Source organism: Pangasianodon hypophthalmus, chromosome 3 (assembly GCF_027358585.1).
Source record: "Pangasianodon hypophthalmus isolate fPanHyp1 chromosome 3, fPanHyp1.pri, whole genome shotgun sequence".
NCBI classification, from domain to species: domain Eukaryota; kingdom Metazoa; phylum Chordata; class Actinopteri; order Siluriformes; family Pangasiidae; genus Pangasianodon; species Pangasianodon hypophthalmus.
Window position 1 is genome coordinate 19,697,183 of NC_069712.1, and position 22,839 is coordinate 19,720,021.

General features: G+C 37.7%; 2 protein-coding genes across 8 annotated transcripts; one reads left to right on the forward strand and one right to left on the reverse strand.

Moving 5' to 3' along the window:
* The first annotated feature begins 658 nt into the window (after positions 1–658).
* On the forward strand, positions 659–15,650 carry sfxn5a (sideroflexin 5a). Of its 7 annotated transcripts, none has more exons than XR_008301528.1 (16): positions 659–802; positions 3,679–3,747; positions 4,157–4,234; positions 4,678–4,704; positions 4,952–5,006; positions 5,471–5,496; positions 5,678–5,731; positions 5,842–5,898; positions 6,204–6,269; positions 7,356–7,446; positions 9,110–9,225; positions 10,418–10,503; positions 11,884–12,001; positions 13,052–13,266; positions 14,087–14,215; positions 14,858–15,645. XR_008301528.1 is itself a non-coding variant. In XM_026932072.3 (14 exons), exons 1-14 carry the CDS (start codon positions 746–748, stop codon positions 13,127–13,129), a joined length of 978 nt encoding a protein of 325 aa, XP_026787873.1. In that variant the 5' UTR covers positions 659–745; the 3' UTR covers positions 13,130–14,049. The 7 variants fall into 7 exon arrangements, 1 of the variants encoding a protein (XP_026787873.1); XR_008301529.1 differs by having other exon boundaries at positions 14,087–14,195; XR_008301530.1 differs by having other exon boundaries at positions 14,128–14,215.
* A 1,321-nt stretch (positions 15,651–16,971) lies between these two features.
* emx1 (empty spiracles homeobox 1) lies at positions 16,972–22,406 on the reverse strand. The gene is made up of 3 exons (XM_026942251.3): positions 21,754–22,406; positions 19,693–19,877; positions 16,972–18,019 (listed from the first exon to the last, which is right to left on the reverse strand). The coding sequence occupies exons 1-3, from the start codon at positions 22,094–22,096 to the stop codon at positions 17,852–17,854; spliced, it is 696 nt and encodes a 231-aa protein (XP_026798052.1). The 5' UTR covers positions 22,097–22,406; the 3' UTR covers positions 16,972–17,851.
* Between the last annotated feature and the right edge of the window lie 433 nt (positions 22,407–22,839).

The following is a 22,839-nucleotide window of genomic DNA, read 5'->3' on the forward strand; positions in this document are numbered from 1 at the left end:
GGCCATTAATATGGAGTTTGTCTCCCCTTTGCTGATATAATAACCTCCACTCTTCTAGGAAGGCTTTCCAGTAGATTTTGGAGCGTGGCTGCGGAGATTTACCCATTCAGCCACAAGAGCATTAGTGAGTTCAGGCACTGATGTCAGGTGAGGAGGCCTGGAGTCCCAGTTCATCCCAAAGCTGTTCAGAGGTCAGGTTCTTCCACTCCAGACTTGCCAAACCATGTCTTCATGGAGAGCACTTTGTGCACAGGCGCATTGTTGTGCTGGAACAGGGTTGGGTTCCTTACTTTCCGTAAAGGGAAACTGTAACGCTACAGCACACTATGACATCCTATATAATTGTGTGCTTCCAAAATTAAGACAACAGTTTGGGAAAGACACACATATGGGTGTGATGATCAGGTCTGCACATATTTTTGGCCATATAGCCCAATTTACCTGACATTAGCCTATATTTTTAATATTTAATATATTTATATAATAAAATATAATAATTGAATAGAATATAAACACATTTTGTTTAAAAAGGATCATGATGATATTTTGGGGCGGAGGAGGACAAAAAAGCAAAGCAAACCAAAACAACAAACAAAAAAAACTACATTACCCAAAATGCAAGGAAACGATGACTAGACACTTAGGGGGCGTGGCCGGAATGTGTGTTATTTGAGTCTCACCGTGCATAAGACCGAGTGCAGTTCAGCACAAACTTTCACTGTCGCTGCGCGGGGTTTGGTCCACTATGTCTCAGTCCACACTGTATCCTCAGTTTAGACTTGGCGAGTCTCGGTTTGATCAGGTAAATGTGGGGAAACCCCACTGCATGACACACACACACACACACACACACACACACACACGTGCTGCCCGCTAGGTTCACTGATTAATCAATATTTGTGCGGAATAAAAAAATTGAAATAATAAGATGTTATGTATGTGTGCTGGCGGATCATTTGACTGGCTTGCTTTCATTCCGGAGTTTTTGTGCTGAAATCACACTGATAGAGACCCCTATTGGTGTTAGAGTGCCACTGCACACACACACGACTGCATGCAAGACAAATAGCAGGACATGAGGTTGGGTGTCACACTCTTCAGTCTGGCTGTCATAATTCTTGAATCAAATAACTGAAAATAACCACACATATGTAATGAAAGCACAGAGTGTCATGCACAGAATGAATGCATCATTGGTAAAATTATTATATTTGCATGATAATAAACCGGGTATAATGACAGGCATTAAACCTCATGCCAAACTTAGATGGAAGGAGTACTGTAATTAAAAAAAAAAAAAAGAAACAACATAGACCATATGAAACATGAATAGAATGTATTTGATTGGAGGAATAAAATTTAATGTCTGTCAGCAGCTTGACTGTGAAATTATTAGAGTTGAGCAATGCATTATATCACAAGGCCTGTGGTGCAAGTAGGATGTGGGCCAAACTATTACACACCCACAAACACACCCGTAAAGACAGAAAGGCAGCTGCATTCTTGATTTCAACTTTTCCTGTATTGGGTTCATGCCATGTTTGTTTCAAATACAAAACATGGTAAACAGAAAAGTTGTGACCCTTTCACTCAAATAAAAACCACTAAGCTTAAAGTTCTGCCATTTGTGATTTTGTGTGATTTTTTTTTTTTTTTTCATTATATTGGACATTGTGTGGTTAGTCTATCTACATTGTTGTTTATCCTCCAAAGAGATATTTGGGGGGAAAATATGAAAGTAAATAATCCTCATTAATTAATTTATTTGAGATAATTAAACCCATGACTATATTTCGTATGTGCCTTCTCAATAACTGCTGATTAATTGTTGACTGTGTCAGAGAAGCGTGCTGAAAAACCCAAATGGACATCAAATCTTAGGCACATTTCAGTCTGTGTAGTCAACTGTTACTGCATGAATCTACAGTCTGAGCTAGAAAGACATCAGCCTAGCCTTGCTTCTTCATACCATTCTGTTTTTTTTCTTCCACACCCATTGGCAGTGTTGTTTTGTTTGGTCCCTGCTAGCTCATTTATACCAGCTGCCCCTGTAGGGCCCCTGTATCTAAAGAACATTTTACTTGACTAAATTGAGCGTTAGTTAATAAATTAGTACATTTATAATTAATAATTAAGCAATAATATTCAAAGCAGTTTATCAATGAACAATTTAAAGGCTGAATTCATGAGAGATGTAAATATTGGTGGACAGTATTTAGATAGATGCATTCATGCAATTTATATGTGTACATGTGCATAACCTATGCGTTGTGAATTTATAATTATGAACACATTACACACAGTACTATGACCTCTACATCTGAAAGCAATTAAATTAAACACAGACTGTGCACTCCATTTGGACATTTTACTAACTAAATTGATTTTAAGGTGTTTTTCATTAACAACCAAATTTTTATTTTGAGGTATGAGGTAACAGAAAAACACATCAAATCTCTTGCAGCCAGTAATAAAGTAGATTATCTCTGCCTTTATAGATTGTCATTTCATTATTTTTCATTTTTAAACAGCATTAGATGGTGTATATAAACATGTGACAACTAACTATTGATCTCTGCTGCACTTGAAGCAGTATTTGAAAATCTGTACCGGTTTCATGTTTATAGTAGCTAACCTCTGACTGCTACCTCACCCCTTATAGACAGGACATTCAAGGCCTGATATTTGCTGTTCTCTCACTAGCTGGTGCTGGATGGACATGTGTGTTTCTGTCAGTTTGATCAGCACAATGATGCTGTAAGAAATGACAATAACAAATAAGCCATACCCCAGTTCACTATGCCATCAAGTAACCTACGTCTTACATCAGTGTTTTTGTGAGATGCACTGGCAAAAAAACATTTATTCTGTCTAAAAGAATGAAAGTTTCAGGCCACGTTCTTAAAACTTTTTTTTTCAAAGTTGTGGCTTTATAAATGATTTATTTTATACCACATTTGCCCACATTATATGTCGTAAATGTTGAAAAAATCCAAATGATAAAATTTTCATGCTTAATGATGGGCTCCAAATAACTATTTAATTATCCGGTGTGCATGATCAGTGTCAATGCTCAAATGTTAAAGGATATTCTGAATGCATAGACTGCAGATGTGCTGTAATTAGCTCCGTGCTAAACGAAAGACTGGGAACAGGTGAATATAGCCGTCTGTTTTCAGAGATATAGTAGAGTAAAATATGGTGTGAAAAGCGGAACTTTGCCAAACACACACACACACACACACACACACACACACACACACACACACACACACACACACACACATACACACACTTGCGAAAACTTTAATTGCTTTCACTGCTTATGAACTAGCAGACAGTTGGTGTTTGTAACAAGGCAGTTGCACCTGGTGGCAAAAACAACTGGCTTGTCCTGCTGCTGAGACCTGCATACACCAGCTGCCTCTTAGAACCTACAGACTGAGGCTGGGGCTTTAGAAATCTGTAATATGATCTAATATAAATAAATCTGAAATTAATTAGAACTAATTAAAAATGAATTGGAGAAAGGCGTACTTTTTAAAATTTCGCTTTGAAACAGCTGCTTCAGAGGGTCATTATATTCATCTGTCATTATGTTCGAACCATTCCTCGCTTTGTGTCTGTAGTAGGAGATAATGCTGCAGGATTGTTTATTGTGTTTTCTGTGTGTCCCAGGGGTCCTTTTATGGGAGGTTAAGACATTTCCTGGATGTGATTGACCCTCGCACGCTCTTTGTATCAGAGGTATGTGAGAAATGCATTTGCATTCTGGGTATAAAAAGAAAAAGTGGGTGTGCCAGAATAGAGCAGATTTGAAGTGAATGGGGAAAAAAAGACCAACTCTTTGACTCAGTGACCATATAAGAGTGTGATTTATCAGCAGACAGTTTAGAGTTAAATCAGGTAATGCAAAATCATTTTCTCCATGTCTCAAACACATATGATAAAAATTTGATTATGTAGATATGAAGCAAATAATTGTTTTGACTAAAATGACTTGAGTAAAAGTGTTTGGGGTGGTTAGTGGTAATGGTTATTGGTTAGTTTCTTAGCATTTGAGTTATCCCATTTCTGTTTGGTTGAAACATATGAACATGTCAAATGTATGCAAAAAAATTCTTTGTATTTGAATGGGTATATTTTTCCATCTTAGAGTCATCTAAATGAATGTGTGAAACTCTTAGAACACTTTAAAGATGGCACTCTACCCACAGGTGTGACAAATGCACAGGTAAGGCTGTTATACATCATATTTCTATACAGTTAGTGCACACACACATACACACGCACACACACAAACACAAAAGAAAAGAGTATTATTTAAATAAATGCTCCCTAGAAAGTGATTTCTGCATTGCGAATCTGGATTTATGTTTGGTTTGCATTGATTGCCTGATTCAGTTAGCGTTGGGGAGCTGATGACAGGTGTCAGAGAGGTCAAAGGCCACCGTGAGAGGGTGTGTGGTTTATATATATATATATATATATATATATATATATATATATATATATATATATATATATATATATATATATATATATATATACATACAGGATATACAGTAATAGCCTATCCATCCCATTCACATACCATAACATTTTTATTTATTCATTGTTTTTTTTCTTTTGAAAAGGTCACAAATTAAGTATAGCTCCTCCTTTGCTATTTTCTAGCTTTGGGAGGCTCAGAAGGTAAAACAGGTGAGTCCAAACCTAAAAATTCCTTAGTGATTCCTGAAATAAGAGCCTAACTCTTAGACTCCTTTAAATGATCAAATGCTATATACATTCACATATGCATAAATACTCATGGATAGATACTCTTTTAGTGTTAAATAGAATAATGAAGTGATCACAAGTTGTGTTAGCCCTTGTTTTTGTCTTCTTTTACCCCACTTCTCTTTCTTACTCCCCCTCGGTGCTTTCTGTGTGGCTGTTACATCCACAGGCCATCTTCCATCCAGACACTGGAGAGAAGATCCCCATGCCCTTTCGCATGTCAGGTGAGGGTGTCAGCATGCCTCTAACGTGTGAGTGTGTGTTGGTTGGCTGTTTGCTCCTTGTTACCAGCACAGGAGACCTGGCAGAATGGCAGGCGAACTGTGTGGACTGAGCGATTGGGAAAGGTCACACTCAGCTGGATTCTGATTAAAGCCTTCGGCTCCTGCTGCCTGGAACTGCTGTTGGGCCTCTCAGAAATAGGAGTGTTTTAGCCTGGTGTTAACACAGCTATTTAAAGATGGAGAGAGAGAAAGACAGAAGAAGACCTGTTTGCTGGAAAAGGGTCATGGCTACTTCAGGAATGAATGCTAGAGTCTTTTTAAACTAATCACAGTGGTATTACCAAGTGAAAGGTCAATGATAATAATATGAGGGAGTCTGTCTATAGGGTATTTTTTCCCCCAGTTTTTTAAAGCTTTCACTTATTCAGCATTTTCTCTGTCATTTTTTTTGTTTGTTTTCTTAGGTTATATCCCCTTTGGTACCCCAGTGGTAAGTTATTTATTATGCAAAATGAAGAGCACGAGAGCAGCCATACTATAAATTTAGCTTCTTTTGGTTTGTTTGAAGAAGACTTTACAGCCAAACTATATTTTATCACATGGAACATTTATTAAGCTGCTGTGTACTTTAAAAACCTCTTGTTTCTCATAACTGCTGTCCACTCTGATAGGTTGTGGGTCTCCTACTTCCCAATCAGACCTTGGCATCTACTATATTCTGGCAGGTACAGCCCCTTCTTTGCGACAGTTAAGTGTTCATCGATTAAAAATGCTAGTTTATTGATGATTTATTCTCTTGTCCTGTTATTTTTTTCTCTCTGTCTGGATCTTTCAGTGGTTGAACCAGAGCCATAATGCTTGTGTGAACTACTGCAATCGTAACGCATCTAAGGTGCAGTATAAGCAGCGCAGTCTCCTCCAGGGTGCAGTAGAGATGTACAAGTAGTGTTGCAGTTAGTCCAACTTGAAAAGCACTTCTGGTGGTCTTAATAACTCAATTAGGCTTGATTTATTGGAGTCTTGACTTATTTGAGTCTCAGAACGGTTTTACTGGAGCTCTAAAGCTGCGTGTACATGTAACACACAGTAGATATAAAGAAATGACAGCCTTTATATTAATTAGTTAACTGCAATATTCCATTTACCTGTCTTTACTGTTATCACTGCCATTTCAAAACCATTGATTCTGTTTTGTAGTCTACAGGGATGTCAAAATTCTTTCAGGGATACCTGGGTGCAGTCAGCAGTGCAGTTACCATTGCAGTGAGTTTAACACATACATGCACCACAGGACACAAACGTCTAGTTTTCATGTGCGCCATACAAAGTGTTTAGAAAGTATTTGATTCTAGATGTCAAGTATAAATTTGTCAGTCATTGCCTCTGTGCACCAGCTAAGAGCTCAGATCTCAGCACATGTGTCCATATGACCACGCCCCCCTGTGTCCTCTAGAGCCAATTAGCTGCCCTGCTGGGCGGCGGTTTGATGCCCTGGGGCACGACAGCCATAACCACGGTGACGGCAACTACAAATGGCCCCATGCCTGTGGGAAGTGAAGGGAGGGGTCACTAATTAAAACCCGAGTCCTGACGAGGCCCCCTGCTGGGGAGGGGAGATGGAGGGGAAAAGGGGAGGGCAGTTAGATGGCAGTTAGACGGGCCTGTAACAGGAGCTGCTGGAAATGACCAGAGACTCCCAAAGACAGGCAAGAAGCAACTTCACACGGCCTGTCGTGACCTGTCACCAAACCTCATGGGTCCTTAGGGGACCTGTTGTCATTGTGCACAGGAAAACAAATTTATTAATTAAGTGTGAGAGTTTTCTTCCAAAGAGTTCTACTTACATTTTTGCTGTGTTTAAGATATGACTACAAATGTAATAGGAACTGCTTTCAACATGCATCTACAGCCCAGCGTAATGATTTTGTGATTATAAGTCATTCACACAGTGCATTTGTGTAATGGTTTTTTAGCTGCGTACTGATATGGTCCAGTGACTTACTGTTGCTATTACTGATTCTCTATCCTTTTATTTCAGTTCTGAACAGTGATGATAATGATACATACTCAGACCTGTGAGAAACATGGAGCTCAGAAAGCTTTACTGAGTAAAGCTGCCCACCCAGAGATAAAAAGAAGCTTACTGAAGAGCTTGCTGCAGTCATTAATGTGTGGATTAGGGTTGAGTTTATACTAAAGGTTTAAGCTTTGGTTAGTATTATTATGGTTAGTTTTTGAGATGAAGTTGTGTTATAGGTTAGCTTCTACGCACAGGATCATACTTGGTTTGAGTAGTGTTACATAACAGCTTTTCAAGAGTGTTTGTATGTACATGTGTGTACTGTATAGGTGGGACTGAATGTTCTGATTCAGAGAGCTGAGCGTTTCAGCCCAGCCACAAGACTTATGGTCCAAAGATTCATCCCTTTTCCTGCTGTTGGTATGTATGTATGTATACGTGTGTGTGTGTATGAACGAGAGATTAATAAATGCCTTGATGTTTTAAGGTTGTGTTTTAGAGTATTTCTTGCAAAAGGTACCCACCTCCCTGTCTTGCAGGCCTTATGAATACTTAATGATTAGAAACAAGACATAATTAAATGATTGAATCAGTAGAGCTAAATATTAATTCATTAAGATCATGCGAGTGTTTATGTCATGTCATCTTCTGTCTGAACGCTCATTGCTCTGTGTTTGTAATTGTAATGACGTGTGTGTGCTATCCTTTAACCACCAATACATTAAGCGTTTGTTTATTTTTGTTTATTGGTGTGTTCTATTTTGCCTAGTGTCAGAGGGGAATCACTGGAATGCTATCTCACTGTTCCATTAGCGTTCTGCGGCTCTAACAAGGCCAGAGGGGCTCTGAGAGACAGTCCCAGGATGCCGTGGGGATACTTGGCTGTAATTAAATTGTTTTTGTCCCCTCACCCCTCCCCTTTAATTAAATCAGCCAGTCCCCCCTTACCTTTTGGCTTGGGTAACAGAGCCTCGTTAGCTCTTGGTTGCTGCTCTCTAATTGGTTAATTAGGCCTAAAGTGCTCTCTGTGTCAGCACAGGGATACGCGTCTCCAGGTCGCCATGTCATTGTTGTTGTTGTTGCTGTTGTTTTTTCCCCAGTGTTTATTTGTAAAAGGTTATTAAAATGAGCTAATTGGGCACAATAGGGATGATTGGTTTGAAATACTGCCTTAATTTTCATTTTTGTCCTTTGTTTTGATGTTTTGACCTTAGTGCAATAGTCTAGCTCAGGTCTGGAATTCTGTTAATGTCTAAAGACATGCTTCAGGCGTGTGTAAGCTTACTGCAACAGTTTCATTTATCTGCACTGTGTACGATTTTCATATCATTCTGACACATATAGGAGACTTAAAGTAGAGCTCATTTACTGTTTATGTTCTGACTGAAGTGATGTTTTTAAGCTTGTTTGTTTACACATGTTAATGTGTGTGTGTCTCTGTGTGTGTGCCTGTCTGTGTGCCTGTCTGTGTGTGTGGTGTGTGTGCGTGCGTGCATGCGTGTGTGCGTGCGTGCGTGTGTGCGCGCTCATGTGTATGGTTAATTGATCTGGTCTAAACCCCTCAGAGGTGAATAGCTATTTACTCAGCCAATTAACTCAGCCCCATAACACTGCAGCTCCAAACACTGATAACTCACAACACAAGGCCTGCAAATTAAAAATGCTTCAGGCTTTCTCTCTCTCTTTCTCACACACACACATACACACTCACACACACTGAGTGAACTGAGTAAATCACTGTCCTATTTTAATGTTATTGGGATTTGTGTAATGTGTCGAGCTACTTTAAAGTTGTATTTTAATGTTTTAATCTTATTACTTTGTTAATTAAATCACCAAACACATCCTTTAACTTTAATTATAACAGTGTGTTTTGTCTGTGTTGTTTAGTACAGCACTGTTGCTGACAAAGATTTCTTAATCATATTTTGAATCATTTTATCTGCTCCATTCAGTATAAATAGAAGCATATGTAAGTCTTCTCAATTAAGAGGATCTCTCCATCCACAAGATGTCCAGTGAGCATTTATTTATTTACAGCTCCTGTTCTAACCACCTTTTCTGCCTTTTCTGTTCCTCATAGCAAGTGCCAATGTGTGTAATGTGTTGCTGATGCGCCACAGTGAGCTGTCTGAAGGCATCAGTGTGCTGGATGAGCATGGTAACATAGTGGCCACCTCTAAGCTGGCAGCCAGACGCGTGAGTGGACACTGAGAGCTTCTCATATACATACACTATAAATACAACACATATGGCAACAATTCTCCTAAATTCAGTCAGGAGATGCTTTTTACTTTAGTAAATGGCTTGGTGTATAACTTTAATCAGAGGTTCTCAGACCTTTTGCAGTCAGGAGCTGCTTTCAGGGAAAGATTTTTTTAACTTATGGGGGCCATGAGAGGTTTTTATTCATGAACTGTCCACCCACAAATCTGAAAATGGTTACATTGTATCAGTATCATTGTATGTAGATTTGAAACATTTTGCATCAAAACAGCATTTTTCCTAGTTTTGTCAAAATTAGTTAGATTCAAGTTGAAATTTTATATTTTTCTTCAAAGGACTATTTGTTGATATGTTACTCAGCTTTAGATTAAACACATTAAAATCAAGTGACTGGTCAAATAGGTATATAACCATAATAACTAAATAATAACTACTACAACTATAACAACTTTTAAAGTTTGGTTGATGGTGATAATATTGTCCCTCAGTGAAGTCACAGAATATACAATCTTTTAATTTTATATGCAGTACAGTACAGAAGATCTAGGCACATACAAAGAAGTGCTGTAAAGCAACGGTGCCTAAGAAAAACTATAACTATAAAGACTATAAACTGTAATAAATTAAACAAAGTATATATGTGGTGTGACAACCCTTTGCTTTTTAAAAGTTCATCATTAGTCTCGGGTAAACTTTGTGCCATTTTATAAGAAAATTGGCTGGTTAGTGTTTCTGAGTATCTTGGAGAATCTGGACACTTTGTCACACTTGCTTCTGTTTTTGTAGGTAAAACCTGTTATTTGTCTAAAATGTGGTGTCTTAATATGTTACTTTCTTTACTGACATACAAAATTCTTCTGTAACATTTAATTTTTTTGTTGGAAAATTTTTGGAAATCTAATTTGTAGAAGTCATATGTATGTATGTATATATATATTTAAATGAGGGTGCCTAAGACTTTTGCACAGCTCTCTCTCTCTCTCTCTCTCTCTCTCTCTCTCTATATATATATATATATATATATATATATATATATATAGTTATATTTTAGTTATAACCTTAGCTTATTTTGTCAAAAACCTTGAGTCCAAAGTTTCAGATTTCCTATTTGTTAAGTCTTTCTTGATTATGAGCTTGAGTGATGAGTGGACAGGTTTGTGTGCAGGCTGTGTTGGAGACAGCTGTGACCCGTGTAGTCCTGCCCATGCCTATCCTGGTGCTGCCACCCATGCTGATGGCCATGCTGGAGAGGTCAGCACTTCTTGTTTATTCTGTTCTCTTTACAGTTCTGAATTGAAATACTTGATACTTGTGTAATTATTTGTCGTACAAAGTAAGTTCTAGCATGTAATAGATAGATATGTTTTACTGTGCATGTACATGCAGGCTTTTCACCACTTTAAGCAGTTTTCTACTGTGAAAAGTATCTTAAGTAAAAAGATCTTAAATATAGATAAATTCAACAAAGAATTTTCTTTATTAGACTGTTTTTAAACAAATATAAGGTTATTACGCCTATTTCTAGAAAAAAACTTAAAATTTGTAAATTTGTCTAGGAATTGGCTTAATGGTTTTATGTACCGCATAATAATCTCATAATGAGAAATATTAGATAAAAGTTATTTTATTCAAGATATCTTCACTTGATAAGATATTATTTTTTGCAGTGTTGTATTTGTGTGTCTGTCATACTATACCTGTGTGTACCTGTAGTACCTGTAATAGTCTTCTTCTTGCATAGGACAGGAGCTTTGGGAGCATTTGGGAGATAGGACTGACATGTTCTATTTTACCTACTCCTCAGTTTTCATAACATAACTCACAGGTGTGTGTGTGTGTGTGTGTGTTAGCAAACGGTTAGTTGTTCTGTGCAATGCTGCCAGTCAGCTCACCATCACTGGCTTTCAATAGAGCGAGAACATGAGAGGAGAAGGGTCAGTGTAATGTGGGGTTTTGAAAGAGAAGTGTGTTTGATGGATTAGCGTGTTGAGAGAAGTGTGTGTGTTATATGTGTGTGATGGTTGAACATTTAACACAGATTTCTACCTGCAGGTCTCTTACTGTCTGCCACTTCCATTCACTCTGAGTGTTCATGCGCTCCTCTCCTTTTCTCCTGGCCTTTCTCAGACCAAATTAAGAGTGATTGATGACCATGATGACATTTCTTAAGCAGCTGATGGACATGATAAAAGATCTTTAACATACTTCTTTCATTACAGAGTTGCGTGGTCCCGCCCCTTTTCTCTCCCTCCTGTTATACACACACATATACTTTGCGCACATGCAGAGTGCCTGGTCGTGTCTGTTGGCCAATTAAAGCTCATCACGCGTATGTGTTGATGAAGTCGTCATTAAGCAGCCGTTGCCTTCATTAAACCAGGACTGCTATGGAGGACTCCTGCCGAGCACGCTATCCCACAAGCCCCCACGCCGCACTGCGGCCGAGAGTGAAGGCTGGGGGAGGTGTCAGCACAGAGTGATCTCACACCACACAGAGGAAGTGTCAGAGAAAGAGGGATTTTAATGATGATTACTGGAATGCCCATGATGCTGAGAGTTTTTATTTTGTTGTGGAATTGTGTGTGTGCGTGTGTGTGCGTGTGTGTGTGTGTGTGTTTGTGTGTGTGTTAGACTCCCCTTACTGCAGACGTACCCTCGCCTTGTGCTGCCCGTGCACAGTGTGGTGTGTCTCTGTGCATTTAGTCTGGCTCTGCCCGTTGCCATCAGTCTGTTCCCCCAGAATAGCCAGGTAAGAACCGCAAACACCCTGTATATACAAAGCACAACACAACATGTCTAATACAGCACAAGACAAGACAACACAGCACAATACACACAACCCAACTGCATAACACAACAAATCTCAACAAAACCGTACCACATTACACCTTAGCGCTTAATGAAACACACAAAACAAAAACGCAGCAGCTCAACAGGACACTACATGACACAACACAAAACAACTCTTCTGTCCCGTCTCTCTCTCCCTCTGTCTTTGTCTCTTGTGAAGAGGGTTATGATTTAAAATGGTCTGTAATAAGCTGTTCATCCATATGGTTACTGAACTGCAGACATATGTGGTGCCAACTTCTTCCATTCCTCTCTCTCTTCTCCCCTCCTCCTCTCCTCTCACTTTCTCGCTCCCTCTTTACACGTTTCAGAGGGTTCCAGACGAGTGCGTTCCCAAAAATCCGCCACTCCTGTACCCCCACCTTTTCACACCCCATGGCACGTCTGTTTCAGATTCTGCCTCACAAACTCGCACACTCCTTGCCATCTGTTTCTGAGCAAAATATTGCACGTTTTAGCTTTGCCTTGGACGTTTACCAACTCATCTCTTTATTTTTGCATTTATTATTTTTTTCAAGCCTGCGAAAAATGCCTGTGAAAAATGCTTGAGGCTCTCATGGAAGAGAGGGAAGCAGTTCTCTTAATTCACGTTTGATTAAACATTTTAAACATCTTAATGAGTGGATGTTTACGGTTAATGAATGTAATTTTTAGCTAAGAGATCAGCTCCTTAACATGGATATATAAAAAGAGGTACACACAACTCTTAATATTGTAGTACTCTAGGTAATTTAAGAGGAGTGTGAGAGGCTTTGAGTTGAACAGGCTAATGATGACCCTGGCCATGTGTACATATTACATCTTAGCTAAAACGAATTAGGATTAACTGATGATTACGCTTGAGTCAGAGATTAGTTCAGATTTATGGATATGTTGTGTCTGTCGAGTCACTAAACACTGTGTGTTGCTTCTCTCTCTGTCTGTATTTTTCTCTCTCTCGTTCTCTCAGATTCATGTATCTCTGCTTGAGCCAGAGATCTCTGCAGCAACTGGATGCAAGTTCCTGACCTACAACAAAGGCCTTTAACCAATTTACTAGCTTGGCACTATGCGATAAACGACTCAGGAGACTCATGACTCGGATGTGTGTGTGGATTTTAGAATCACTTGCACACCGTGACAGGTGCATTCACACACCAGCGCTAATCACTTGTCTTCATTGCAGTTGAGTACGCCATTGTATAATCAAGGATATTACTGCCAAATCACCAGGAAATTAGCATCAGAATGACAGAATGAGTGCCTTAATTTTCTCTATTTTAGGTGTTTGTAAAATGCACGATAATGTAAATTGTTTCCATTCAGTCAATACTTAATCAGTGACTATCAGATAAAATGTAATGTTTTGATGAGGGAGAAAGAATTCAAAGACTGTGTTGACAGTTTAGTAAATTATCTGATGTTTTACTTGTCCTGCAGTGCAGGCATTCAGACATGAGCCTGGTTTGTTCCTTATAAGCCATATGAGAGAAGAGTTTTTATGTACTTATACACTACACTAAGCCCAGCTTGCCTACCTAAAAGATCAATGTTGTAAATACCTGCACTGTATGACTGGTACATCAGTCTAACAACAAAAATACACAGCACTGACACTGCCTTGTGGCAAATACTATAGAAGTATAGTTCCCTATGCTAAGTTTATTTCCATATCAGAATTAAACATTGTTACCTATTGCATAAAGCACTCTCCATTACTTACGTGCCAAACTACTTGTGTCTCCACTGATGCAGAAAATTGCTATTTATAACCTGCTTTGTCATTCTGTGTCCGTATTTGTTAAGACTTATCTGACTTAGCTTAGTCTTGACTGACTGAGCAGCTACAAAGGCTCTAACAGTCCACTAACCACAAACACAGGCACAATACAACACAATAATATTACACCCAATTCTGTCTTTGTATGCTTATGGCATTTGTATATATAAAACAAAGTTTTATCTTTATTTGTCTAATTCTCTTTTGCTTGTGGTGTTTTGTCAGGGCTGTAAGTTGAGTGATGTGGACTTTTGTCTTATCATTAGAGCCATCTACAGATCTGGAAGGAGGGGCCCTTTGTTTTTCTACCTGGTTCTCATGGCAACATGTCACGGTGGGCCATGGTGATAGAGGGTGGGACATGAAGCTGCATGCACAATCATTAACCATATAGAACAGCCTTAGGGATGCCACACACACACACACACACACACACACACACACATATTTACTACATTAAACCCTTAAACCGTGCTCAAAGCCTTCATTCATTTTAAACTGTCAGTTGTACTGTCTTAAAAAAAAGATTAACTAGATTCTCATGGCATGTCACGAAATCAGCATTTGCTTAGTTCTTGCTTTATTTCAACTTTTAAGGATGCTTATCATTATCATTATTTATTTTAATTCATTTCATCTTTAATAATATAAAGCAAAATTTTGCCATTTTGACACATGGACAGTCTTGGCAATACGGCTTGTATATTCATGTATATTTTCCCTACACATGCATTTCTATTTAGAAATTTACAAGATTTGTCTTATGAGTAAGCAAAGCATCCTATACTTGTGCCTATTTTTCACTACAGAGTAACAGGTCACCAGAAGTGATATTTTCCAAGTAAGCTATATGTATGGTATATATAGAGAGATTCTTCATGAAAATATATAACATGCAATAAGTGGTATTTAAAGCTCAAACATACAAACATTTTATTATTATTTCAAACAAGAAGTTTTTCTTACCATTAATATCTTGTATCGCCTGCCCTGTAGTGTCTAACAAGGTTGGAGACACTTGTTGATGGATCTTGGACCACTCCTTCATGTCCTCTTCGATTCAGACCACAGGTTTCCAATAGGGTTCAAATCCAGAGACTGAGCTGGTCATTGCAGAGCACTGATTTTTTTTTGTTTCTGTTGAAGTTTCTGTGCAGATTTGGAAGTATATTTGGCTCATCATCGTGAAATCTTGAAAGGTGAAAGTGTACATATGGCCAAATCTGAACCTCCTGGCAGACTCGGTCATGCTTGGCAGAATTCATGATGCCATCATTCTTTACAAGTTCACTTGAACCACCAGCCAAAAACCAGCCCCAAGGCATCAGTGATCCACTGTATTTTACAGCAGGTTTCAGGTGCTTTTTGTTGTATGCAGTCCTCTTTTTATCACCAAAGATGCTGATGGTATGCACGACCTAAAGGTTTGATTTTAGTCTCATCTGACCACACACACAATGCCATCTGTAGTTCTAATGACACTTGGTGAAGTTCAGATGCTGCATTTTATAAGACGCTCTCAGGAAGGGCTTCTTTCTGGCAACGCTTCCAAACAGCTTGTTGTTATGAAAGTGGTATTTAACAGTTTATTTTGAAACTTGACAACCACAAGAAATAAACTGTGCAATTCTAAAACTGTCATCTCTGAGTATTTTCCCCTCCTTCACCTTCATCCTCATTGTGTGTGTTGCAGCATTTTCCTAGGTCCAGTTCCAGCTGTTTCAGACATGTGAAACTTTTTGTTATGGCCCTATTGTTCTTAATGGCATTTTTCTTTACTATTTTTTATATCCACTACCTGCTTTGTGTGGGTCAACAACCATTTCTCCCCATAGTAATGGTTGGAAAAGTCATTTACTTATGTGCAACCTCATATTTTTACCTCAGGAAAACAGGAATTCCTGCTGACCGAGAACAAATGAAAAAAAACAAAACAAAACAAAACATTATTTAAGAATTTGTTACCCTTTATTTAAAATATTATTTAGGGGTGTGCATAATTTTGGCAGAAATAAGTTTAAGAGAAAATGCTATTACTAAAAAAGTATCTATAGTTTGTCCTATTGTTCAGATGGAAAATTTACATTGTTGTTTGCATTGTTTATTTTATACTGTTGTTTTTTGCACATTTTTTGATTATATGAGGATCATCATCTATGTAGTCTTATCTAGGTGAAAGTGATTCTGGGTAATAATTTGTTAATAGATTGGTATGAGAACTGTCTCTCTCTAGGCAAGCAGCCAAAACTAAACACAAGTGTGGTATTTTGTGGTATTTTTTTTCCCAAATCTTTGAACCCTGAGCCTTTGGCTATATAACAGAACAAGCAAAACTGAATATACTTTTTACTAATGGTTTAGTGAATTCATCTATCTATCATACATATATTCATTTATGAATTACTGAACAATATTTTCTGGATATTTAAAATGAATATTTTTTTTTACAGAATCCTTAATATACCTAGACATTTCTGCATGTTTATCCTTTTGTTTCCTTTCTTTTCATGGTTGCATATGTGACCAGAGAGTGGGCTTTAGGAATGAATGGTATGTGTGATGGAACGGTGAGCTTTTGAGGATGCAGTATTTGTGTGCACCTGTGTGCAGGATAAGGTGTCCTGTAGACTCATAACAAACCTACAGACACAATTTTTTTCTCTGCTACCTCTTTCTCTTTCCATCTAGCATGTGCCACTGTCTGTTTTTCTCAAGTGTCATCGTACTTGACTAAAACTCAACTGCAGACTTGGGGTCAAACACTGGGTTGAAAGGTCACCTGCAGCCTCCTTTAACACAGATTCCTTTCCTTTTTTGAGACTATTGAGGCATGATAAATAACACAGCACCAGCAGATGTTATCCTGTAAAAGTAAATGAAACGGCACTTTTAAACTTAAATGAGGTTTACTTGGTATGCCCTAATGTTATGTCATTTTATTCTTTTGTGTGTGTGTGTGTGTGTGTGTGAGAGAGAGAGAGAGAGAGAGAGAGAGAGAGACGAGTTGGTCTGCTCACAACATATGTATGTATGTATGTCTTTATACACAGAATGAGAAGTAATTATTAAATAACGAAATGATATAATTGTAGTGAACAACAAAAAGAACTACTGCACAGGCAATTAGCCAAGAGCTGTTTCTAAAACATATTTATTATTATGGTCCCTTTCTGGGGGAAAAATTATATTTTAAATGTACTGTATATTATACAGGCATTAATGTGACAGTTGGCAAATATTCAGTAGTTTCTGTTTATGAATCAGAGAACCTGCATCCAGCAGCCTGCATTACCGTGACTGAACAAGAACCAAGCATTCAGATCATCAGACACACACATACACACACACACACACACACACACACAAGCACTTACTCCTACACTGAGGGTAGATCGTGCCTAAACTGGCCTGTAAAATGATTCCTTGCATCACAATTTGTTTGTTTTGCAATCACTGTCAACTGCTACCGGAAAACCTTAATAAAAATATGGAAAAAATCTAATGGTAGCAGGAATGGAAGTCTCAAATTAACTGAACTGTTCCCTTAAATAGAGATGCAATATAATTTTGTTTTAAGTAGGTTTAATCTCTATAACCATTATTAAGGAGTGTTCTTGTAAGTACAAAGCTAGTAATTGACATTAGTAGGTTAAACGCACTGGCATGACAGTTGTGTCATGCTGGAAAATGAAATTATCTTTAGTGGTAGAATTAGTCTTCTGATGCCAGTGTTGTGGAGAAAGAGAGCAAAACCATACTTGAGAACATTTACAAAGAGAGAAAAAGAACATAGTGAAATCTACATGCTGACTGAATCTCTCTCTTTCTCTCACTCTCTGTCTGTCTCTCTCTCTCTCACACACACACACACACACACACACACACACACATAGCCGCCAAGTTTAGACGCATACAGTCATTCCTTAAAATATAAATAAATAGAGCTTTTCATGGCCTTGTCTGTGAGTTTCGGCCTGGTACAAATGGGTTCTAGGCGTCAGAAGTGACATCTATATCCTCAGATCCAGCCTGTTTGGTGGCAATTCTCCATCGGTTGATGTGGTGATTACCCTTCTTCTTTTGTGTACTCTCTGGTCCTTCTTCTTCCAGCTTCTGCCGTTTGTACTTGGTCCTGCGGTTCTGAAACCACACCTTCACCTTTTGGAGATTAGAGCACAAGGGACAGTGTGAGTGCAAAATGAAGCTTAATACAAAACAGTAGATATATACTGGACTCATTCTTAAAAACAAAGTGGATTATCACTGTAATCTAGAGTTAGTGAGGATTGTTCACTATGATATGTTTTTTTTTTTTTTTAAAGTTTTTTATAATTAGCACAATAAAGTATAGCAACTGGATGTTTAAAATTAGAATTTAATTTGCAGTTAAAAGAACCTAGACACTACAATCAGACAAACTGATCAGGTTGTGACAACTGAGTAAACAGCCTATAATTTACATCATAATACATCATTTCACAATCCAATCCAATTTCAAATTTAAACACTAAATGTAACGCACTTTCGTTTTTAATATTTGTGTTTTTTATTCAAATAATTAAGAGAGGAAATTTCAGAACAACAGGAGACATTTCCTTACTTCGAAGACAAATATATATGGATCAAATCCGTTCCAAAGCAGTTTGTCTAGTAATCAGTTTTCTGTTGCGCTCGCGCGTGAAGCGCATCAGCTGCCTGACCAAATCACTGGCTCCTTACCATAATGACGTAACTGCGTAGTGATAACTATGTTCTTAATGCTGAAAATTATTTCAATTATTTTACCTCTAAAAAATTCCAGTGATATGGTTCCCATTTCAGTAGCCGCAATAGTTATGATTAAGCAATGCGTCTACATCAGGGACACAATTATCAATTTTTGGGGATATAGTTTTCAGGTTATTGTTGAATAATATATTCCCTATTAGCCAATATCCCTCTAAATATATATATATATATATATATATATATATATATATATATATATATATATATATAGATAGATAGATAGATAGATAGATATAGATATAGATACACACATGAATCTGTAAAAATCACCAAATGTCAGAACCTGTTTTTACGACTGAAATTACAGACAGACTACTGCCGTAATATATGTCATAAATAAACCAGCAGTAGTCTGTCTGTAATTTCAGTCGTAAAAACAGGTTCTGACATTTGGTGATTTTTACAGATTCACTGAAGGGAATGAAAGAGTACAAATTTGGTTGGTGGATTATTTCATTTGCTTGTTTTGTTTTGCTGCTGTCTGGGATGGTTTTGAAAGAAACACAGTTGATAAACCGAAATTTCCAATTCTAGAGCACACTAACCTCTTTCTGTTGTTTATCTGGCACATTTAAACTCCATACTGAAACTGTATTAAACCGTGAAATTTATTATATGAAAGCATCTGGATATTTTGTGATATGCGACATATTCTTAGACTGTGTATTTTCAGTTTTATATATTGTGCTTCTATTGTGTCCTATAAAAAACAACAACAACAACAACAACAATAATAATAATAATAATAATAATAATAATAATAATAATAATAATAATTCATTTCCACCATAATTGTTTTTATTCTAGGGAAAGATTTTCGGTGTGCGCCTTGAACTTTTTCTTCCACGTTTAATTGTCTTTTGCCTCATTTTTCCATCACTTTATTATTTGTTATTAGCTTGTTATTATCTAGCGAGCCAGTGAGAGTACATTGCTTTTTAATTCAAACTGTTTGGTTTTATTCCTTTTCTCTGCATATCTTTCTAGGGGATCAGCTGTGTGCTGAGTGTGTGAGACAGGAGATCTGAGGGATTAGTATGTACCTGTGTCTCGGACAGGCTGAGGCTGTTGGCGAGCTGTTTGCGCTCTGCTCCCACCACATAGTGGTTCTTGTCGAAGGCTCTCTCGAGGCGCAGGAGCTGTGAGGGGGAAAAGGCTGTCCGGATCCGCTTGGGCTTCCGCGAGAAAGGCCCGTGTAGCAACAACGAGTCATGTGACACGTCGTTCCCTTAAAATTAAAAAACAAAATTAAAGAAGGAATCACAAACAGGGACGAGAAAAGAAAGCTTAAAATATGCTGAGCTCAAATATGTGCAACTCTTAACATAAGGCAAAGTTTCTTTATCCCATGCAGACTGTGCGTGTGTGTGTGTGTGTGTGAAAATCTTTCAGTCTCAGTCTATAAAAATTATGAACTAGACCTAATCTAAACCACCACTGTTATATTCCACCCTGAATACTGCTTATAGATATAACGGATTTGATTATATATATATATATATATATATATATATATATATATATATATATATATATATATATATATATATACACCAATGCTGTGTTGGAATACAGTGTTTTTTAGAATAAATTTTTCCTGATATATCTACAGTATCCTTCAGTTGTACTTGTTATATTATAATATATATAATTGTTGTAGTTATTTTGTTATTATGTAGAAGACTCTCATGTGTTTTACTGTTGTAGAAGCAGGCCATTTGACATCCTTGTCGCACTACCAGAAATATCACAATAAAATAACTGCAGTTATTTTTAGTGGTTTCATAAAAAAAACCCTCAGTTAACCCTAACTGTTTATAGGCTTTAAAAATGAATAACAATGTCAAGTTTTATTATTTTTTTATTCTTAATATTAACCATGTTATTAGTATTATTATTATTAGTATTATTATTAGTATTATTATTATTATTATTATTATATGAGGATTAATCCAAAAGCCAAAAAAAGAGAAAAGGGTGGAGGAAGTGTTAAACTGGAGAATGACTTAACAGTCGGCTAAGAGGTTGATTTTGTAAATTTTCCTCATTATATTAAATAAAACTCATTGTTGTTGCTCTTGTTCCCGGTTGATTGTTTTTTTCCCCTGATAATTAGACCCTATCAAACACAAATATTACTTTAATCATTAGTCTCATCTATATGTTTGTCCCTATTTTATCCTATGGACCAAATCAACACTATTTATAGAAAACTAATTAAAAACCCAAATGGGATGGATCAAATCCAGTGACGGGGAAATTCAGCAGCGCTGTTGGATATTTCTGATGATAAATAAAATGCTGTCTGCAGAATTCTTTCTGATTTATCCTGAAGGATCGAATAATGTGATTAAATATAACGAACTTGACGTAGACTCATGGCTTTGATCATGAACTTGCGGTGTTCATCCCAAATTCTGTGAAACCAGTGTCAGTATATATTTCTTCCAGTTGCCATGGAATCTGCGCCCTGTAATTTATTCCCATTCTGGGAGGAAATATTTGATGTGTTTGTGTGAGCTGATGAATAGAGTTAGGTCGGGTAACTCTGGGTAAAAAATGACAGTTTCATTACAGGTGGTGACATAAAAACTATTTATGTCATCTGTATGAAGTATCATTTATCTGACTCTAGGCTCTTGCTCAGAAGAATATTTCAAATATTATTGTCTTGCAGCGCATAGTACGACCTTTAGGCCTATATCTAACCCCGACTTTCACTGTGCATTCAATCTGCATGGAATAATTTGTATAACAATAATAATAATAATAATAATAATAATAATAATAATAATAATAATAATTTATAGAATTATTATTATTATTATTATTATTTTATATTTAATATAATTTATATAGAATTCTAAAATTATTATTATTATTATTATTATTATTATTATTATTATTATTCAATGTCTGCTTATTTAAGTTGATAACAGATAAAATATTCAGTTAACATTGCGATACCTCCGCAGCCTAACCCACGGCACTGGGATTTTAAAAATAAGCCTGATTTGATAGGTGCTAATAAATGAGCCTATAGAAACTTCAGTCTAATTTCAGTTAACCTGATGCAGCGTGTTGTCTTGATCCTCGACATTTACCTTGAAACCGATGCCCAAAAAATCGGTTTCGCAAGACCCATGGGTAGAAATTGAGAGGCTCGCGGTGTTGCGTGCTGAAGAAGTGCGGGTGCTGGAGGTGCGCGCCGCCGAGCTGGTGCGGGTGCACGCTGATGGGCGCGTGCTGCACGGACTCCGGGAACACGAGCTCGGGGTTGGGATAAAGCGCGCGACCTGCCGGGCTAGCATAAGCGTTCAGAAAACTGTCTGTGGGGGCTGTGTAGCTTAGCGCGGTGGGGCGGATAGGGTCTTCCCCCGTTAATGGGCTCTCCTTCGCCACCAAAGACTCAATAGTGAACCCGCGCTTCCCTGCTGATGAGAACATAGTCCCTGTCCGTCCCGCCAAAGTCCAGCAGCTGAAGCACGCTTTTACTTCCTTCTCGAGACCTCTGCAGTGACCTCAGTCAGAAAGCAGCCCTTCCTCACAGAGACATGGTTAAAGAAAAGCTGCAGGAAAGTAACACGGACTGATAACTTTAGGGAGGCAAACAGCGGTTCAGCGTACATCCATGAATGCAACAGCGTCTGGGCGTTAAGGAAGAAGAAGTGAGGCGAGACAGGCTGCAGCTTCGCAGATTTGGAGTGCAGGGGCGAAACGCAGTGTCACGCTTTCCTCGCTCTGATTGGACAGAGGCTGCGGGCGCTCGGCGCTTATTGGTGGGCGGGCTTTACACTCATTTGGGCCACATAATGAACTATTATAATGAACTATTATTGATCATTCACTTACTGCCTCCAACAGGTTAGTCTCTCCGCAGTGGATCATCAAACCCTGTTTCAATCTAATTCTTTCAGCAAAACGAATAAAAAAAATACTTCTACTTTCAAATCACACCTCTTTTTCACACCTCTTTTTCAGATCACACCACGCCTGTCTTTGTTTATTCATCATCATCATCATCTACAACAACAACAACAACAACAACGACAATAATAATAATAATAATAATAATAATAATAATAATAATAATAATAATAATAATGCTCTGCTCAAACGACATCAAATCTTTGTTCCATTCTTGTTTTTCCTCTGTTTCTTTAGGCTATAGACCTTATATGCAGTTCTGC

Coding starts and splice junctions, on each gene's coding strand:
- sfxn5a (XM_026932072.3), top strand. CDS start 746: ATGTCTCAGTCCACACTGTATCCTCAGTTTAGACTTGGCGAGTCTCGG. Junction 4,235..4,677: donor CAGGTGTGACAAATGCACAG/GTAAGGCTGTTA, acceptor GCTATTTTCTAG/CTTTGGGAGGCTCAGAAGGT. Junction 12,002..13,051: donor TGTTCCCCCAGAATAGCCAG/GTAAGAACCGCA, acceptor TCGTTCTCTCAG/ATTCATGTATCTCTGCTTGA.
- emx1 (XM_026942251.3), bottom strand. CDS start 22,096: ATGTTCTCATCAGCAGGGAAGCGCGGGTTCACTATTGAGTCTTTGGTG. Junction 19,878..21,753: donor TTTTGGGCATCGGTTTCAAG/GTAAATGTCGAG, acceptor TTTAATTTTAAG/GGAACGACGTGTCACATGAC. Junction 18,020..19,692: donor TCAGCCTGTCCGAGACACAG/GTACATACTAAT, acceptor AATCTCCAAAAG/GTGAAGGTGTGGTTTCAGAA.